Below are 20,342 nucleotides of genomic sequence, written 5' to 3' on the forward strand. Positions count from 1 at the left end.
CTCATTAATGTGGAAATGAGGTCACACAGGGAAAGCCTTGGCTGTATAAGAGGCAGCTATTGAGAGAGGAGGATTTTATATCTGTTTATGTCTATCAATGGGAGCTGCCATGACGGCTCTCAGACTGGGTGGTATCATTTTTTAATAGAACACGTGTATAACATATAATGTATCATGTCCTGTACTGCAGTGGCTCCTAATACTGGGTGTTCTGCCCTAGCCAGCAATCCGCATTTGTGCTTCTACATATCTGAGAGTATGGAAAATCCATCCGCAGGGTCACACTTGCAGGCTCTTACACTTGCGCAGGGTCACACTTGCAGGCTCTTACACTTGCGCGGGGTCACACTTGCAGGCTCTTACACATGCGCAGGGTCACACTTGCAGGCTCTTACACATGCGCGGGGTCACACTTGCAGGCTCTTACACTTGCACGGGGACTCACTTGCAGGCTCTTACACATGCGCGGGGTCACACTTGCAGGCTCTTACACATGCGCGGGGACACACTTGCAGGCTTGAGTTTATACGCTTGTCTCCTACTTGCCTGCTCTCCCGTTCCTTTGTGTTCTACAAGGGAGACTCCCCAAATCCAGGGCAGTCCTCTTAGGATCTTTCAGGGGGATGTATTGCAAAATCAGCAGCCAATAAGCCATACATTATATTATTTCTCATTTTCCTTCTATACCCTATTATAATAGGCATGAACCTTTTCTTTATGTACTGAATATGTATAAAATATGTATAAAATCCAATGTAACCTATGATTTTTGTTTGCAATTTGTACAAGAGTAAAATATGTCACATTGACAGACATAATGATCCAGTGCAGACATTTCCTCTCTGTGTAATAGGTGAGGTCTTCCCAGAACCTGTAAATACTGCATACGTCCTACGATAACACTTACTGTATGAGTTGTAATAGGTTTGTGTGCAAATCCTTCTCCAGATTGTATTACTGTGTGTCACAGAGGTATGTGCTGTGGATGAAGTTCCCCTCTGAGTGCTCATCTCCAGATAACAACAGTAGCTGCAAGTACTACTTAGATTTTTGAATATTAATAGCTTGTTTTAAATAAATCGAACTTGTGTCTACTACTGCCACCTGGTGGCGAAAACCGGAAGCATCATTTTTTTTTATATTTAAATTTAGACTTTAAACATGTGAAGTGGGGTTTGTAAAATTGTAGAACAACATCGACCACAGGAAAATTAGGAAAAGATTAAGGCAAGACACGTGCTCTTTAATTAATATTACGTGATGCTATGCCATTGTCCTTTCAGAACCACAAATGTTTCCTTCAAAGAGACATTGAAGCAGATTGAGATGAAGCCAGAATGCGGTGGTCTACCCATGATTTCTTTCCTAATTCTGCCCATGCAGCGGGTTACCCGGCTCCCCCTACTGATGGATGTGAGTACTGTCATGGGATGTATCTAACCTATGCTGTTTACTGCTAGTGCTACTTCACCGTAGAACACATTGGCAGAATCTGTAACCATCGCTGCTATTTTCTGTTATCACCTTTGGACTGATTTAGGGCTAGATTCCCTAAGCTTCAAAAGTGATAAAATGGAGAGTGATAAACAGCCAGCCAATCAGATCCTATCTAACATTTCCAAACACAGCCTGTGACATGGCAGGTAGGAGCTGATTGCCTGGCTGTTTATCACTCTCGAATCTTAGAGAATCTGGCCCTGTGTATGAGAAAGGCACTGCTTGTGTCTAGTATAATCGCCTGTGTGCTGCCTTTCCAGACCATTTGCCAGAAAACTGACGCTTGCTCCCCAGAGTATGAAGCGAGTACTCGAGCACTGAAAGCCATAAGTAAGGTGGGTGTTGTCTTCCTATATCTAGTTATTACCCTAGCGTGGAGAATTACTGGTTAGTTACCCAGAGCTGGCGCTGTACAGTAACTCCCCTGGCACAGGCCAGATAGAAGACATGCCAGCATCACGCTTTATTTACTCTGCGCTTCTTCTGTTATCAGCTGGTAAAACAGTGCAATGAGGGGGCGCGGAAGATGGAGAGGACGGAGCAGATGTACACCTTACAGACACAGCTCGAGTTTGGGAAAATCAAGGTAATCCGTTGCGCTATTAGATCCCCCTTATTGTGCTAGGATATTCCCCCCCCCCCCCCCCCCCTCTGCATAACCCAGTAATCCACCCAGATGTTGATGAACTACACATCCCAGCATGCCTTGCATCAGTTTCAGCATGGCCACATAGCAAAACAAATGCAAAGCATCCTGGGATGTGTAGTTCATTAACATCTGGAGGGCCGGTGTTGCCCTGCTGTAGTACATAATCCCTGCGGCATACATACGTTCAGGATGCCAACAGTCAGTATTCTGGCGTTGGCATCCCGAATACAGATATGCCAACTATCTACATCCTCTTCAGAAGGCCTGATACATCTCCCACTAGTTATACCTAACTATAACTAGGTCGGGCTGGCTTCCTGGTTCTTGCGGTATTTCTCAGAAAAAATCACTGGATTCCCTTAATAGATCGGAATACACTCATACATGCAGTGCCCCCTACCTGGGCCTAGACTACTGCAGCGCCCCCTACCTGGGCCTAGACTACTGCAGCGCACCCTACCTGGGCCTAGACTACTGCAGCGCCCCCTACCTGGGCCTAGACTACTGCAGCGCCCCCTACCTGGGCCTAGACTACTGCAGCGGCCCCTACCTGGGCCTAGACTACTGCAGCGGCCCCTACCTGGGCCTAGACTACTGCAGCGGCCCCTACCTGGGCCTAGACTACTGCAGCGGCCCCTAACTGGGCCTAGACTACTGCAGCGGCCCCTAACTGGGCCTAGACTACTGCAGCGGCCCCTACCTGGGCCTAGACTACTGCAGCGGCCCCTACCTGGGTCTCCCAGCACAGGAATCCCACTGCTGACCTCCTTTGTTCTCTTGTCATAGCCCTTCCCTTTGATCTCTGCCTCCCGCTGGCTCCTGAAACGTGGAGAACTCATGCTTGTGGAAGAATCTGGAATTTTCCGAAAAGGTTTTGGAAAACCTGCCTGCTATGTCTTTCTATTCAACGATGTTCTAATACTTACTAAAAAGAAAAGGTAAATGTAAGAAAATTTAATAGAATAAGAGGTGTTTTTTGTTTTGTATGTACCCTCCTTTCACTTAAAGCAGCCCTTCTAGTAATGCCATGCCATGGTAGAACAGGGCTTATTTAGAATGCGGAGCAAATACGCACAAGCAGCTTCTGATGACTATAGGTTTTTAAGGGAGAGGGAGGGTGGGATGTATCCGCACAGGCAAGTGCTATAGCACTAGTAGACCCCAAATGAGACAATTTTGTGTGTGAAGCTCGGAGGGGGTGCAGCCAAAGACAATAAAGTTTACCATAGAAAAAAGGACAGAGAAGAGTGTCTTTTTTGTTGGCGCACAAAGATGAGTTTGAGAGAGTTGTATATATTCTTAAAATTTCAATGTTTTAATTCATCAATATTAAAATAAGTACTGTCCTATGAGTGAAATGTTTCCGGATATATGAGAAAATTCTTTTATCTTTAATTCAGTTTTTAATTTTTTTAAATATTTATATGGTTGTCAGTGTCCTTTATATATTCTTAATTTATTTCTTGTTTTCAGGGGAGGTTAGTTTTAATTGTCTTTCTAGAGGAGAATTGTTTGTCTCACTCTTTTTATAAACTCCCACTGTATTAAAACCGTGTGTGTTGTAGTTGTGGTTCCACTTTCTTAGTGAGCAAGATAAGTGCTTTTGTGTTCCTTAACCCCTTCCCGACATTTGACGTACATTTACGTCATGGTCGGGAAGTACTTCCCGACACATGGCATAAATGTACGTCATGCCATTTAACTGCCACCGCGTCTATAGACGCGGTGACAGTTTAAACATGTCTGCTGTCCCTGACAGCAGACATGTCCCTGCATGCCCAGGGGGGGCTGCGATGCCGCCCCCCCGTCGGCGATCGCTGTGATTGGCTGTTCAGTGTGAACAGCCATTCACAGCGTTTTCTGTGTCACCGGCGAATAACGTTCGCCGGTGACACAGGGATCGGAGGTGATTGGTGCTGTAAAGTACAGCACCAATCACCGCGGGGTGTAAGGGTGACACTGGTGTCACCCCACCTCACCCCGCCCGCCCCCAAAGGCCGTGATTGGTTCGTCGGACCGACGAACCAATCACAGCCATGGAGGGGGGTTTAAACTAACGATGACTGCACTGCAGACGCCATTCCGGTCTGGAATTGCGTGCAGTGCGGTCACCGTGCCTAGCTGCCGCAGTATACTGACCTGAACCTTGCAAAATACTTACCTGATCACTGCCTGGATCTTGCTACTTCTTGTGACTTCATGTGCTGTGTTGTGCTGCTGCAGTGTCATCGAGTTATAGATAGAGAGATAGAGAGAGAGAGATAGAGAGAGATAGAGAGGGCTAGTGACAGAGAGTGCTATATTTTGTGCTGCTGCAGTGTTATAGAGTTATAGATAGAGAGATAGAGAGAGATAGAGAGAGATAGAGAGAGATAGAGAGAGATAGAGAGAGATAGAGAGAGATAGAGAGAGATAGAGAGAGATAGAGAGAGATAGAGAGAGATAGTGACAGATTGTGCTATATATTTTTTATATAACTGACTGCTGCCCCCCCTTTTGTGCTGATCAGTATAAATTAACTGATCAGCAACTTTTTGGGGGCGCAGGTTTTTTTTTTATATATATATACCTGTCAGTGCTGCTGCTGCAGTGTCATAGAGTGATAGATAGTGAGAGATAGAGAGAGATAGTGACAGAGAGTGATAGAGACTGCTATATTTTGTGTCTGCTGCCCCCCTTTTGTGCACCCCCAGCAACTTTTTGGGGGTGCAGGGGTTATTTTTCATATATATAACTGTCAGTGCTGCTGCTGCAGTGTCATAGAGTGATAGATAGTGATAGATAGTGATAGATAGTGATAGATAGTGAGAGATAGTGAGAGATAGAGAGAGATAGAGAGAGATAGAGAGAGATAGAGAGAGATAGAGAGAGATAGAGAGAGATAGAGAGAGATAGAGAGAGATAGAGAGAGATAGAGAGAGATAGAGATAGAGAGAGATAGTGACAGAGAGTGATAGAGAGTGCTATATTTTGTGTCTGCTGCCCCCGCCTTTTGTGCTGATCACTATATCTGAGGTGATCAGCAACTTTTTGGGGGTGCAGAGTTTTTTGTTTTTTTTATATATACCTGTCCGTTGCTGCCAGTTGCACTGTCAGTTGCACCAAAGGTTGTGCACCTGCTGCCCCTCACTGGTAATCAGTGTTGCATCACTGATCACCTTTTTTTTTTTTGAGGGTGCTGTGGGGTCTTTTTTTAATTTTTTTTTACACACATTGTGATTTTGTGGGTGTCCTGTGGCCACTGTGCGCTGATCAGTGACGTACATCACTGATCAGCTTTTTCGGCACAGGGTTTATCTGTTTTTTTTTTTTTTTGATCAAATTCCTGTTGCCTTTGAGCGCTGTTCAGTGACGGACGTTACTGACCAACATCTGTGCTCAATTTTTGGCGCAGGACCTTTTTTTTTTTTTTTTTTAACCCCTTCAATTTTTTTTTTTTTTTAACCCCTTCAATTTTTTTTTTTTTTTTTATTGGGATCAAATTCCTGTATAAAGTATTTTTTTTTTCTGCACTACATACACACTACACACTACATACCCCCCGGGTTGAAATAAAGTTTGTACCCCCCCCCTACACTATACACGTGTTGAAACATTTCACTACCAGTAACACAAAAATAAAAATGGCATCCCAAATGTCATCCCAAATGTCATCCCAGTCATCCAGAAGAATGTATTCAGCGGAGGAGGCATATGCCATGCTTGCCTCTGACTCTGACACAGCCAGTGAGGCAAGCGGGGAATTTGAAGGATTCGTCTTAAGCTCCTCTTCCTCCTCTGGTGATGAGGGACCCCCTCAAAGACGCCCCCGTAGAGCAGCTGAGACCCCTCCCCCAATAATTGATCTCGTATGGACCCCACCACCAGACAATTTTGAGCCCCAGGTTCCTGAGTTTTTGGCCATGCCAGGAATCCAATTTGATTCCACAGGTCTCAGAGAAATTGACTTTTTCAAATTATTTTTCTCTGATGATTTTATAAATTTAATGGTGGACCAAACTAATTTATATGCCCAGCAGTTTATTGCTCAAAACCCCACGTCATCATTTGCTAGGTGGACACCTGTAGATGCAGTAGAGATGATGACGTTTTGGGGTCTGGTGTTTCATATGGGCATAGTAAAAAAGCCAGAAATTAGGCAATATTGGAGTACAGATGTTCTGTACAGCACCCCATTTTACCGTATGGCCATGACTCGGGCTCGTTGTGAGATGATCCTTAAATTTTTGCATTACAACGATAATGCACAGTGCCCACCCAGAGATGATCCCACCTTTGACCGGCTATTCAAAGTCAGGCCGGTCATTGATCATTTCAGTGCCAAATTTGCAGAGATGTACATCCCTGAAAAATTTATTTGTATTGACGAGTCCCTTATACATTTTAAAGGAAGGGTTAAATTCCGCCAGTACCTTCCCAGTAAGAGGGCAAGGTATGGCATAAAAATGTATAAGCTGTGTGAAAGCACCTCAGGGTACACCCACATGTTTAGGGTATATGAAGGGAAGGATTCAAGAATTGAACCGCCAGAATGCCCCCCCTCCCTCGTAGGTGTTAGTGGAAAAATTGTCTGGGATTTAGTGCACCCCTTCCTGGATAAAGGTTATCACCTCTATGTGGATAACTTTTACACTAGCATCCCCCTGTTTAAGGCCCTTGGTTCAAGAGGTACAGCAGCTTGCGGTACTGTGCGCAAGAACCAAAGAGGCCTCCCAAAAACGCACATTGCCCAAGTAATGAGAAGGGGTGAAAGCAGGGGAATATGCACCGAAAATATGTTGTTGGTCAAATATAAGGACAAGAGGGATGTCCTTATACTGACAACAATTCACGGAGACAGTACCACCTCCGTCCCTGTACGAGGTACCAGTACCCACACCTCAAAACCTAATTGTATCCTGGATTACAATAGGTACATGGGCGGAGTGGATCTTTCAGATCAGGTACTGAAGCCGTACAGTGCCCTGCGGAAAACAAAAATCTGGTACAAGAAGCTGGCCGTGTATATCATCCAGATGGCACTGTATAACGCTTACGTGCTATTCCGTTCTACCGGCCAGAGGGGGACATTTATGCACTTTCAAGAGGAAGTCATAAAGGGCCTAATATTTGGGAACCAGCAGGCAGAGGGCCCCAGTACTTCTAGTACTGGCCCCCGTATTGTACCAGGGCAGCATTTTCCTGATGAAATCCCCTCCACTGGAAAAAAGGGCAGGACACAAAAAAGGTGCAAAGTTTGCTATAAAAAGGGAATAAGAAAGCAAACTATTTTCCAGTGTGACACTTGCCCCGACAAACCCGGCCTATGTATAAAGGAGTGTTTTAAAATATACCACACATCTATGGATTATTAGGTTCATAATTTCACCGTGCTTCGGGGGTCTTGCTAATGCCACATAGCACCCACCATTCATTCCACCAGAATCTGAGCCGCAAAATCCAAAAATCACTCCTTCCCTTCTGAGTCCTGCCATGCACCCAACTGGTATTTTTTGGTCACATGTGAGGCATTGCCGTACTCGGGAGAAATTGGGGCACAGATTTTGGGGTGCTTTTTCTCCTTCATACCTTCTGAAAATGAAAAATTTTGAGCCAGAACTGCATTTTTGTGTAAAAAATGTAATTTTTCATTTGCACAGCCCAGTTGTATCAAAATTGGTGAAACCCCTGGGGGTATGAAATGTACACTATACCCCTAGATGAATTCCCTGAGGGGTGTAGTTTGCAAAATGGGGTCACTTGTGGGGGGGTTCCACTGTATTGGTGCTTTGGGGGTCTTGCTAATGCAACATAGCACCCACCAACATTCCACCAGAATTTGTGCTGCAAAATCCAAATATCACTCCTTCCCTTCTGAGTCCTGCCACTTTTTGGTCACACATGAGGCATTGCCGTACTCGGGAGAAATTGGGGCACAGATTTTGGGGTGCTTTGTCTCCTTCATTCCTTGTGAAAATGAAAAATTTTGAGCCAGAACTGCATTTTTGTGTAAAAAATGTAATTTTTCATTTGCACAGCCCAGTTGTATCAAAATTGGTGAAACCCCTGGGGGTATGAAATGTACACTATACCCCTAGATGAATTCCCTGAGGGGTGTAGTTTGCAAAATGGGGTCACTTGTGGGGGGGTTCCACTGTATTGGTGCTTGGGGGGTCTTGCTAATGCGACATAGCACCCACCAACATTCCACCAGAATCTGAGCTGCAAAATCCCAAAATCACTCCTTCCCTTCTGAGTCCTGCCATGCACCCAAATGGTATTTTTTGGTCACATGTGAGGCATTGCCGTACTCGGGAGAAATTGGGGCACAGATTTTGAGGTGCTTTGTCTCCTTCATTCCTTGTGAAAATGAAAAATTTTGAGCCAGAACTGCATTTTTGTGTAAAAAATGTAATTTTTCATTTGCACAGCCCAGTTGTATCAAAATTGGTGAAACCCCTGGGGGTATGAAATGTACACTATACCCCTAGATGAATTCCCTGAGGGGTGTAGTTTGCAAAATGGGGTCACTTGTGGGGGGGTTCCACTGTATTGGTGCTTGGGGGTCTTGCTAATGCGACATAGCACCCACCAGCATTCCACCAGAATCTGAGCTGCAAAATCCAAAAATCACTCCTTCCCTTCTGAGTCCTGCCATGCACCCAAATGGTATTTTTTGGTCACATGTGAGGCATTGCCGTACTCGGGAGAAATTGGGGCACAGATTTTGGGGTGCTTTGTCTCCTTCATTCCTTGTGAAAATGAAAAATTTTGAGCCAGAACTGCATTTTTGTGTAAAAAATGTAATTTTTCATTTGCACAGCCCAGTTGTATCAAAATTGGTGAAACCCCTGGGGGTATGAAATGTACACTATACCCCTAGATGAATTCCCTGAGGGGTGTAGTTTGCAAAATGGGGTCACTTGTGGGGGGGTTCCACTGTATTGGTGCTTGGGGGGTCTTGCTAATGCGACATAGCACCCACCAACATTCCACCAGAATCTGAGCTGCAAAATCCCAAAATCACTCCTTCCCTTCTGAGTCCTGCCATGCACCCAAATGGTATTTTTTGGTCACATGTGAGGCATTGCCGTACTCGGGAGAAATTGGGGCACAGATTTTGAGGTGCTTTGTCTCCTTCATTCCTTGTGAAAATGAAAAATTTTGAGCCAGAACTGCATTTTTGTGTAAAAAATGTAATTTTTCATTTGCACAGCCCAGTTGTATCAAAATTGGTGAAACCCCTGGGGGTATGAAATGTACACTATACCCCTAGATGAATTCCCTGAGGGGTGTAGTTTGCAAAATGGGGTCACTTGTGGGGGGGTTCCACTGTATTGGTGCTTGGGGGGTCTTGCTAATGCGACATAGCACCCACCAACATTCCACCAGAATCTGAGCTGCAAAATCCCAAAATCACTCCTTCCCTTCTGAGTCCTGCCATGCACCCAAATGGTATTTTTTGGTCACATGTGAGGCATTGCCGTACTCGGGAGAAATTGGGGCACAGATTTTGAGGTGCTTTGTCTCCTTCATTCCTTGTGAAAATGAAAAATTTTGAGCCAGAACTGCATTTTTGTGTAAAAAATGTAATTTTTCATTTGCACAGCCCAGTTGTATCAAAATTGCTGAAACCCCTGGGGGTATGAAATGTACACTATACCCCTAGATGAATTCCCTGAGGGGTGTAGTTTGCAAAATGGGGTCACTTGTGGGGGGGTTCCACTGTATTGGTGCTTGGGGGGTCTTGCTAATGCGACATAGCACCCACCAACATTCCACCAGAATCTGAGCTGCAAAATCCCCAAATCACTCCTTCCCTTCTGAGTCCTGCCATGCACCCAAATGGTATTTTTTGGTCACATGTGAGGCATTGCCGTACTCGGGAGAAATTGGGGCACAGATTTTGAGGTGCTTTGTCTCCTTTATTCCTTGTGAAAATGAAAAATTTTGAGCCAGAACTATATTTTTGTGTAAAAAATTTAATTTTTCATTTGCACAGCCCAGTTGTATCAAAATTGGTGAAACCCCTGGGGGTATGAAATGTACACTATACCCCTAGATGAATTCCCTGAGGGGTGTAGTTTGCAAAACGGGGTCACTTGTGGGGGGGTTCCACTGTATTGGTGCTTGGGGGGTCTTGCTAATGCGACATAGCACCCACCAACATTCCACCAGAATCTGAGCTGCAAAATCCAAAAATCACTCCTTCCCTTCTGAGTCCTGCCATGCACCCAACTGGTATTTTTTGGTCACATGTGAGGCATTGCCGTACTCGGGAGAAATTGGGGCACAGATTTTGGGGTGCTTTGTCTCCTTCATTCCTTGTGAAAATGACAAATTTGGAGCCAGAACTGCATTTTTGTGTAAAAAAAATATTTTTTCATTTTCACTGCCCAGTTGTACCACAATTGGTGAAACCCCTGGGGGTTTGAAATGTACACTATACCCCTAGATGAATTCCCTGAGGGGTGTAGTTTGCAAAATGGGGTCACTTGTGGGGGGTTCCTAACTTTTAGCATCTTATGGTGCCTAGAAACCTACATGGTGCCTAAAAAATAATCTCATAAAAAGGAGGCTCCAAAATCAAGTAGGTGCTCCTTCTATTATGAAGCCTGTGGTTTGGTCAACGTGCACACTAGGGCCACATATAGGATATTTATGAAAACAAAAGAATTGGGGGAATCAATTTTTAGTCACATTTCTCTAGTAAAATGTACCGTGTTCCTTAGAAAAATGTATTAAAATTGCAAATCTGCAAAAAAAAAATGAAATTTTGAAATTTCACCTACACTTTGTTTTAATTCCTGTGAAACACCTAAAGGGTTAACAAACTTCTAAAATGCTGTTTTGAATACTGTGAGGGGTGCAGTTTTTGAAATGGCATCATTTATGGGGGTGTCTCACATACAAGTCCCTCAAAGTCACATCAGAACTGAACTGGTCCCTAAAAAAATCAGTGTTTGAAATTTTCTTGAAAATTTGCTATTCATATTGTAAGCCTCCTAGTGTCCAAAAAAATTAAAAGGAAGTTGAAATAATGATGGAAACATAAAGTAGACATATGGTCTATGTTAGTTATTAACTATTTTGAGTGGTATGATTATTTGTCTCACAAGCAGAAAATTTAACATTTTGCAAATTGCTAAATTTTCCATTTTTTTCCGACATTTTGGTATTTTTCACAAAAAAACACAGACTGTATCGACGAAAATTTACCACTAACTTGAAGTACAATGTGTCACGAGAAAACAATCTCAAAATCACTGGGATAAGTAAAAGCAAAACAAAGTTATCCCCACTTAAGTGATACATGTCAGATTTGAAAAAAAGGGCTCTGTCAGGAAGGCAAAAACATGCTGTGTCAGGAAGGGGTTAAATTCTGTGTCGCTTTTACTTTAAGTAGTCCCGTGGGTTCAAGGGGTACGTAGCGATTTGGCATATACACCTGTCAGTTTAAAGTGACTTGTATACTGTAGGTATATAGCAATTGATTGATTTCACATCTTATCAGCCAATTTTCCGCAAGTTAGAAAATGCACAGAGATTTATTGCTGGGAGTAAGGAATATTCAATGCCTTCTGTATATTAACAGACTCAATATCCCGTTTTATCAAACAGTTCCTGCGTATCCTTGCTTGTCAAATATCTGCAGGATACGCTGGGATATTGGGTTGATGCGAGGCAATCAAACCTGCAGATTTAAAGAGTATCCAGCGTTTGGCATACACACCATCAAATGTCTGCAAGATACGCTGGGATATTGGGTTGATGCGAGGCAATTAAACCCGCAGATTTACAGAGTATCCAGCGATTTGGCATACACACCATCAATTAAGGTAAAATATCTTCTGCTAGTATGTCGCAGTTGATTTTACTGGGTTTGCGGTGTATCACAATTCTGGTATACACTCCGTCACTTTATTGTGACTTGTTTTGGATTTTACCTATCTGCGGGTGTGTAGCAGTTGCACATCTATCAAATCACTGTAACTTGTCTTCTGCAAGTATGTAGCAATTAATTTGACTGCTTTTGTAATTCGTCAGCCAGTTCTCTACAATTAAGAGAGTTCACACAGATTTATCGCTTGGGATAGAGAATATATTCAAGATTCCAACATCTAGTTTATCAGCAGTCTCTGCGTATCATCGCTTGTCAGATGTTTGTAAGGTATGCTGGTGTGTTGGATTGGTGCAGTATAAATCTTATCAGTCTCGCAGGATTTTAAGAAGTATGCTCCAATTTGGCATACACATCTGTCAATTTTGTGTGACTTATTTTCTGCGGGTGTTGTACTGATTCACCAATCTCTAGTTTACCAACAATCTCTGCGTATCATCGCTTATCAGGTGTTCATAAGATACATGCAGAATAAATCCTATCAATCCCGCAAGATTTTTTAGGAGTATACACCGATTTAGCATACACACCTATCAGTTTAGTGTGACTTGTCTTCTGCAAGTGTTTTGCTAATTTTTGCGGTGTGCCACTATTTGTTGTGGCTATGATTGTGATTTGGTATGTACATCTAGCATACACACCTGTCAATTTAGTGTGACTTATCTTCTGCAAATATTTCGCTGATTTTGCAGTGTGCCACTATTTATTGTGGCTATGATTGCGGTTTGGCATATACACTCAGCATACACACCTATCAATTTAGTGTGACTTGTCTTCTGCAAGTATTTTGCTGATTTTATGGTGTGCCACCAACATCTAGTTTACCAAAATTCTCTGCGTATCGTCGCTTATCAGGCGTTTATAAAATACGCTGAGGTGTTGGGTTAAATGCAGGATAAATCTTATCAATCCCGCAGATTTTAAGGAGTATATACCAATTTAGCATACACACTTATCGATTTAGTGTGATTTGTTTGCCGATAAGGTTGTCAGTCTAGTGTGACTGTTCAAAAGAACCTTTCCTACTTTACTTGTGTCGCAAATTTACTCGCGTGAATACTGTGCATGTTATCACTTTATCAGCGTTTTTAGAAAGCATGTACAGTTGTAGAGCTGCAATTTGTCAGTTTATTTTACTGAGTTTTACATCTGTTCAAAGGTCATATTATGCTTGCGGGCTATTTGAGTAAGTCCGCTAATTATTTCTCCAGTTTATATTTATTCCACAGTCCTTTTGGCTAAGGTTGCCTTTTATTGCCCCCACTTGACTGGGTATCGCAAACTCAGTATATTTAAGTGATATCAACTGAGTCTTTGCGTATATATACTGTTGCAGTTTATTAGGTATCTGGCTTGAATTGCCGTTAAATACAACTGCTAAGTGGATATTGTATAAGGAAACGACAGATGTGATCTCACAGCTTAATTCACGACTTAGTCGATATATATTTAAAGTGTAGGACTGCTCTATTGTGATCACGATATTAAGTTTATGCGGATCAGTTTATAGTGAAGATATACAGTCACAGCCACTTTTTTAGTTGTATTGTTGCGACCAGTAAAGCGGATGTGGTTAAATTCACAAGCCGCTGAGTTAGTACATTTTCATTCTATCACACTAGTGTGGATTAGTCTCTGCTACCGCTTCTCTGGCTACCCTTCTACAGCCGGCAGAGCGGGTGCAGTCCGTCCTCCGCACTCTATTGTGGAAATGTATTATTGACCAAACATATTAAATCATATTAAATAAACACAGTTTTTAAGAAAATTGTTTAAGAGGACACTGACACCAAACGCCGACGCGCGTTTCACTTGTGACAGTTTTTTTCAAGGCAGAACCCGATTACCCCGCTCTTGGGGGATTTAAATGGACAGCTACCAATCAGAGAATGGTTTAGGTCACGTGTTATTTTCATCCATTCACCTAGTGTGCTGCTTTTGTTATTCCTTATGCTGAGTCCGGGTATCTCATTATAGAGTATATTGCTCTGAGCTATGTGTTTTAAATATATGTGGGAAATGGTGTGCATTGGATTTTACTTAAAGTGATAGTATCAAATATATTATTGTGTAATGAGATCAAATACAAATATTAAGTCTGTTATGTTCTTAGAGGATTGGTTCCATTGTATTTATTTTTATCTTTAAGGTCAATGTTTAATTAGATTATTAAATTATTTTAGAATATTGATTGAGTATTTTTAGAAATAAAAGGGTTGTGAATGCAATGAGCATATGTGGATTTGGGGTGAACTCGTGAACGGAAAATGGGTTCCATATTATTTAGTGTTTTGAAACATTATATTAAGTGCATAATTTGGCAGATGAGAGAATATTCTTTGTTTATATTCTCTACAGTGAAGTGCTCCATAGAATATTGTTAAACTTGCATTTAGTGAGAGTGTTTGGCAAGTATTGATAAATTGTGAATTGGGCTGTTGCTCAAAGTGTATAAAATAAAAGAAAACGTGATTCATTGTGAAAAAAAGGATAAAAAACATGAAACTGGTGATGTTGTGTGGGTAGTTGCCCCTTTGGGCAACATATGTGATTGTGTTGGGGTGATGTTTCTAGAGAGAGATAGAGTATGCCTCTTTGTTCATTAATCTCAGGTTATAGTGTGAATTAATTAAATCCATATAAAAGTGAATTATGATTTTTGATATAATTTTGGATCTGGATCCTCTAATTTATACCAGGTGGATTCAAGTTTAATTTGCTTCGCTCAGGCATATCTGTATATGTTTTCTCACAAGACATTCTTATTCTATATCATAATTTGGGTTCATGTCCCTTTATGTAGAGATTCTGCAATTGTGAAGAGAAAAAGGAGGTATTATACCATGGATCCCTGTGTTGATATTTCTTAGGTCTGGATCCTCTGGTTTATACCATATTGATGCCAATTAGATACGTTTGACTCAAGCATATTTAAATACATTCATGGACTGATCCAAAAGGTATTGGATTATTCCTGCACTTAGTGCTTTGTAGTTTGATTTCATGTCCCTTTAGGCAAAGATTCTGCATTTGTAAGGGAAAGATGACAATAAAGAAGAAGAGAGAGAAAGGTACGTGTGAGAGCATTTTTACAGGGTAGTCGAGGGTGTTAAAGGAAATGTATATAAAAAATTAAAAACTGAATTAAAGATAAAAGAATTTTCTCATATATCCGGAAACATTTCACTCATAGGACAGTACTTATTTTAATATTGATGAATTAAAACATTGAAAGTTTAAGAATATATACAACTCTCTCAAACTCATCTTTGTGCGCCAACAAAAAAGACTCGCTTCTGATGACTAACATGATATGCAGCATGCCTATATTCCCTGTGTGAGACTGCTCCTGTATCTGAATAAGAAATTCTATAGTACACAGTGTAGCATTCCATTTCTTATGCAGATACAGCGGCAGTCACACACTGAATATAGGTATGCTACATATCATTTTAATCATCAGAAGCTGCTTGTGCATCCTATTTGCAAATAATATGCCAATAAATAGAAAAAGTCACGAAAAAGATGCCTTGCGCTACAGAGTAACACAGAGCTCATGCGTTTATATACTTGGATCGTATGGGGAAAAGATGTATGTGGACACATCTGTGATGCGTATTATGGGCCTGATTCGCACAGTGACAGATTGTCGACTGTCAACTGCGTAAGGCTCTTGGTATGCATGTGCAATGAAATCCTGCTACTTCTTTTCATTGCAGGCCATTCGATAGTTGATTGACAGGAAGCCGCCATTTATGAGCGGCAACCGTCCGTTTTCTAGGTGTATTAGGAAAAACGCTTGCGATCAGGTCTGAATAAGGCCCTATTATTCCACTTCATTTTTAAATTCCACAGTATATAAAAATTGCCTTTACACAGATTGATGATGTCAAAACCGGCACACGCTGGTGATCTGATGTTTGTGGGGATCATAAAATCCACCCCCCCCCCCACCCCCTCCACTTCATTGAGGCTCCAAAATGTTCAAATATTGGAAAATCCGTTCAAAATTGTGGGTGGAAAAAGGGGACAGATTGGACATAATTAACCCTTTGAGTGCCAACGTTGCTGTGAGAGTTCCTCAAAATATCCGCTAAAAATGCCGGCGCCGCTCACAGCGACTGTTCTTTTAGTATAAATAAATACACATACAGACAAGTCAATTTATAGAAGTTTAGGTAAATCGTACACCCCAAAAAAGAACAGATCTATGAGCAATGCTGGCATTTTGAGCGATTGAGATGATCTCACCAAAATGTTGGCACTCAAAGGGTTAATATAACCCGTTGTCTAAACCGAGCATGCTCCTTAGAAATCCGAATAGAGTCCGTTCCCTATGAAGCTGTGATATCGCTGAGGCGTCAGGCACGTACAATTGGAGCCCCTGTCAACTTTGTTCCTTAGGTCGTGGCTCACCATGGCTAGCCATGGCTATCCTATTGCTCTCAGCAGCAATACAATACATAGAACAATACAGTAGGGGATTAGCAGAGTAATCCTATTACTCACTTAATCCAACCAACAGGCTAAATGAGGAGGGCTCCATCTGAATGTACTGACACTGTATGACTGACTGTGACATTCCTTATTCCCTTTCGCCAGTGAGGACAGCTACGTGGTGACCGATTACGTGAAAACTGATCAGTTTACCGTCGATAAGATTGACAATGGAGATGGCCCGATGTCTCCCACTGTTAAGTCTGGGACCCTCGGCAACCGCAGTCCAACAGGGCCTTTTCTGTTCCAAATCACCATGAGTAAAAACCGTGAAGGGAGACAGGAGCAGATTGTACTGGGAGCTGATGCCCTGTAAGTGGTTTTTGGAGAGCGGGCAGGAGGATCTCACATATGAGATACCCATCCTAAAATCTTGATCTTGTCCTCTGTGCAGAGGAGGTGTAACCGCAATTCAATGTAGACACAAACACCTCTGCAGGGCTTTCTGATTCAAGAATGCCTTCACACCATCGTCCGTGCGCAAAAGAGGTGTACAGAGGCACAGACACAATATTATGCATGTATTGTATGAATTTAATAAATGTTGTAAAATTGCACATTATAAATAAAGTTAATTATTATTAAATTATTATTTTTAAATCAACAGCATGTGACATGCCATTGGCACCTGCCTGGGTGGCCATCTTTGTATTTACACTTGTCTTTCATTGTGCACAGGAGTGACAGGGCGAGGTGGATCACAGCGCTTGAGATGAAAGAAGAAAATAGACGCTATAGCAAATCGAAGACCATGGGTGAGAAGAGATTGGGGGGCTCATTGTGTAATACTCCCAAGGGTTCTTAATCTATAAGTCACATCCCAGATAGCCGCTCCAATATGGTGGTGTGCGGAGTGTGTGGCTTGCCGCTCCCATATGGTTGTGTGTGTGTGTGTGTGTGTGTGTGTAGAGAGGGAGGCTAGTGGCTCCCATTTGGCGGTGTGTGTGGAGTGAGTGAGTGAGGGAGGCTAGTCGCCCCCATATGGTGGTGTGTGGAGTGAGGGAGGCTAGTGGCTCCCATCTGGCAGTGTGTAGAGTGAGGAAGGCTAGCCGCTCCCATATGGCGGTGTGCGGAGTGAGTGAGGCTAGTGGCTTCCATCTGGCGGTGTGTGTGGCATGAGTGAGGGAGGCTAGCCGCTTCCATCTGGCAGTGTGTGTGGAATGAGTTACGCCTACCTTCAAGAAGAAATTGGATACTCCATAATGGACTAGGACATTCCCTAGGTAAAAGTAATCCCTGGTAGCCCATAGTCCGCTCATGTATACTCACCCGCTGCTAAAATCACAAATACTGTGCAGCTCCAATATTTGTTGCCAATTTAATATGAAAATGATGGATTAGGTCTTCATTGTGGTGGAGATGTACTAAACCTTAAGGAGAGATTCTGGCAAAAGGATGGTGGAAGTTGCAAATAAACATACTAATGAGAGTGCTGTCTTCTATTCCAGGGTTGCGGCAGGTAGAGATCACAAAAGCTTATATGGCCAAACAAGCGGATGAGGTCTCGCTGCAGCAAGCGGATGTGGTCTTGGTCCTCCAAGAAGAAGATGGTAACTTATTTTTTTCAAAATTGTAATTTAAATAATTCTAAAACCCTGTATTCTGCAATATTTATCTTAATTATCCCTTGGCTAGTTTAAAGCCCATGAAAATGACGGCTCTGCAATGTACTTTCACTTTGAGCTGTGACAGCTTTTAGCCCACAAACTCTCCACCTCACCCCCAGTCCCTATCTGCTCCTAGCTCCAATCTGTCTTCACAGCTCACTCTCTCCATATCCAGCAAGTTTGAAACAGATCAGTGTCCCTGCAAAATAGCTTTCACTTTCTGTTATGACATATTTTAGCACACAAAGGAGTAATTGTGTCCATTGAGTGGCCTCTGCTGGTCACTGGCGGTACTTCACCTCATAGAGGTGAGGAGTAGTTAGCCTGTTATATCTATAGATAATTGTTTCCATGGAACTAGTGTCACCATCACATCACAGTATGGTCGGTGTAATGGTTAGCATGCACATGGTTTTGTCCATCTAAGAAGGATTTTGTCAGAAAGAGTGAACTAGAATAAGGCCCTTTATATCTCTAGTTCCATTTTGATCATTTGCTTCCTTGGAACCCTAGGCTGGTATGAGGGTGAGCGGTTGCGAGATGGAGAAAGCGGTTGGTTCCCACAGACACATGCTAAAGAGATCACTAACCAGACGGCGGTCGAACAGAATGTGAAACGAAGGGAGAGACTGCGGATCGAAACAGACGTTTAGATGAAATTTAAGATGGAGTTTATACCGTAACAAGCAAACACTCCGGAATTCCATTGCCCACTGCCATATCGGGGACATGGCCTAGTTATCAAAATATGTAAAGATGTCTGCAAGACCCATGCTGTATTCTTACCTAATGGACACTGGCACGACCTCTTGGATTCATTGCCCTCTTTTCAACTGGTGTAACAGGACCACACGGCTGGTACACGTTGGTTCGAGATCTTGTTCGGACCCATTTTCATTTCACCTTCTTTTTACATTATGTTTTTTTTTCCCCCCTTTGTCCTTATTTGATCTGTTTTGGTGATTACAGCTTAAACTTTTTTTAGTGGGAACTTTTTTTTTTTTCTATGGTACTTTTAGTGAAATGCAGATTAGCTGTGACAACGTATGACACCTGATACATGTTATACCGGGATATTGTTCTTTTGTAAATAAGTTTTCCTTCAAAAACAAAATAACACTAACATTTTTTTATGTTTCGTATTGCAACAATCATACTTTCTCTAAACATAGAGTATTAATAATGAATGTGCCACGGTCTTAATATAATCTTCCTGGGGTGGATGTGCGGAGAGATGCAGATTCGGTATAAGGTGCCATATTAATGAGTCTCGCCTGCCCGCTTCTAAGCACTTACCCAAGATATACCCAGCTCTGTAGCACAAATGGTACACAAGTCTCCGGAGTCTTATTGTACATTGCAGCGCCATAGCGGAACACTCCTTTATACAGCATTGTACTGGTGGCGCAGTTACTCTAGCACTACAGAGGTGCAGTTACTCTAGCACCGGATTACAAGGTCAAGTACGTTAGTTTGGCTATACTAAAATAAATCTACTTATCCTGCTACCAAGCAGACTTGTCTGATGCTGCCTTAGTGCAGAATAATGTTTTTAAATTACTTTTTTCTCCTTTTTGAATCCTAGTATTTGCTTGGATTTCCAGACACATTTCAGACACTTGCCCAATCCTAACAGTAGAAGATTAGTCCCAGTTTTTTTTTTTTATATGACGCTGTTTGTGTATATTTTATGCTTGTTTAAATCCTGCCTCCCTTGTTTGCTCTGTATATGTCCAGATAAAGAAATATTTTATATAGATTTTCCAGCTTTTAAAAATCTTCTCAATAAACACTACAAATGTATATGTAAAGTGGATGCTTTCATTTCTGGAAATGTTGCAGAGACTAGCCTTGTAATTACTTACTCATTAAACTAATCCGACACCTGGAACTGGAACTTTGACATATAACGTCTATCGGCTTAGAGCAGGGCTGGGCAACACCGGCCCTCCAGATGTTAATGAACTACACATCCCAGGATGCTTTGCATTAGTTTTGCTATGTGGCCATGCTGAAACTGATGCTGGGATGTGTAGTTCATCTGGAGGGCCGGTGTTGCCCAGCCTTTATTAGAGTGTCCACAATAATCCTGGAAGCGGCCATCTCATTTACTTGGAAGTTGTAATGACATTTCAGCAGCAGTGTGTATGTGTATATACAATTTCAAACAATACACAGAAATGAGATCTGTAGTTATAACCAATGGCCGTTC

General features: G+C 42.2%; 1 protein-coding gene across 2 annotated transcripts in view; it reads left to right on the forward strand.

The window, feature by feature from the left end:
* Positions 1 to 19,889, forward strand: part of ARHGEF16 (Rho guanine nucleotide exchange factor 16) — a 58,215-nt gene extending 38,326 nt beyond the window's left edge. For both annotated transcript variants that reach the window (XM_083162929.1, XM_083162930.1), the window contains exons 8-15: positions 1,284 to 1,413; positions 1,758 to 1,832; positions 1,991 to 2,083; positions 2,933 to 3,084; positions 16,629 to 16,835; positions 17,202 to 17,278; positions 17,972 to 18,073; positions 18,644 to 19,889. In XM_083162929.1, coding sequence (XP_083019055.1) covers positions 1,284 to 1,413; positions 1,758 to 1,832; positions 1,991 to 2,083; positions 2,933 to 3,084; positions 16,629 to 16,835; positions 17,202 to 17,278; positions 17,972 to 18,073; positions 18,644 to 18,783 — 976 coding nt within the window. In that variant the 3' untranslated portion in view covers positions 18,784 to 19,889. The remainder of the gene's footprint in view (positions 1 to 1,283; positions 1,414 to 1,757; positions 1,833 to 1,990; positions 2,084 to 2,932; positions 3,085 to 16,628; positions 16,836 to 17,201; positions 17,279 to 17,971; positions 18,074 to 18,643) is intronic.
* Positions 19,890 to 20,342: the final 453 nt, after the last annotated feature.

This window comes from Crinia signifera, chromosome 19 (genome assembly GCF_055691185.1).
Source record: "Crinia signifera chromosome 19, ASM5569118v1, whole genome shotgun sequence".
Lineage (NCBI taxonomy): Eukaryota > Metazoa > Chordata > Amphibia > Anura > Myobatrachidae > Crinia > Crinia signifera.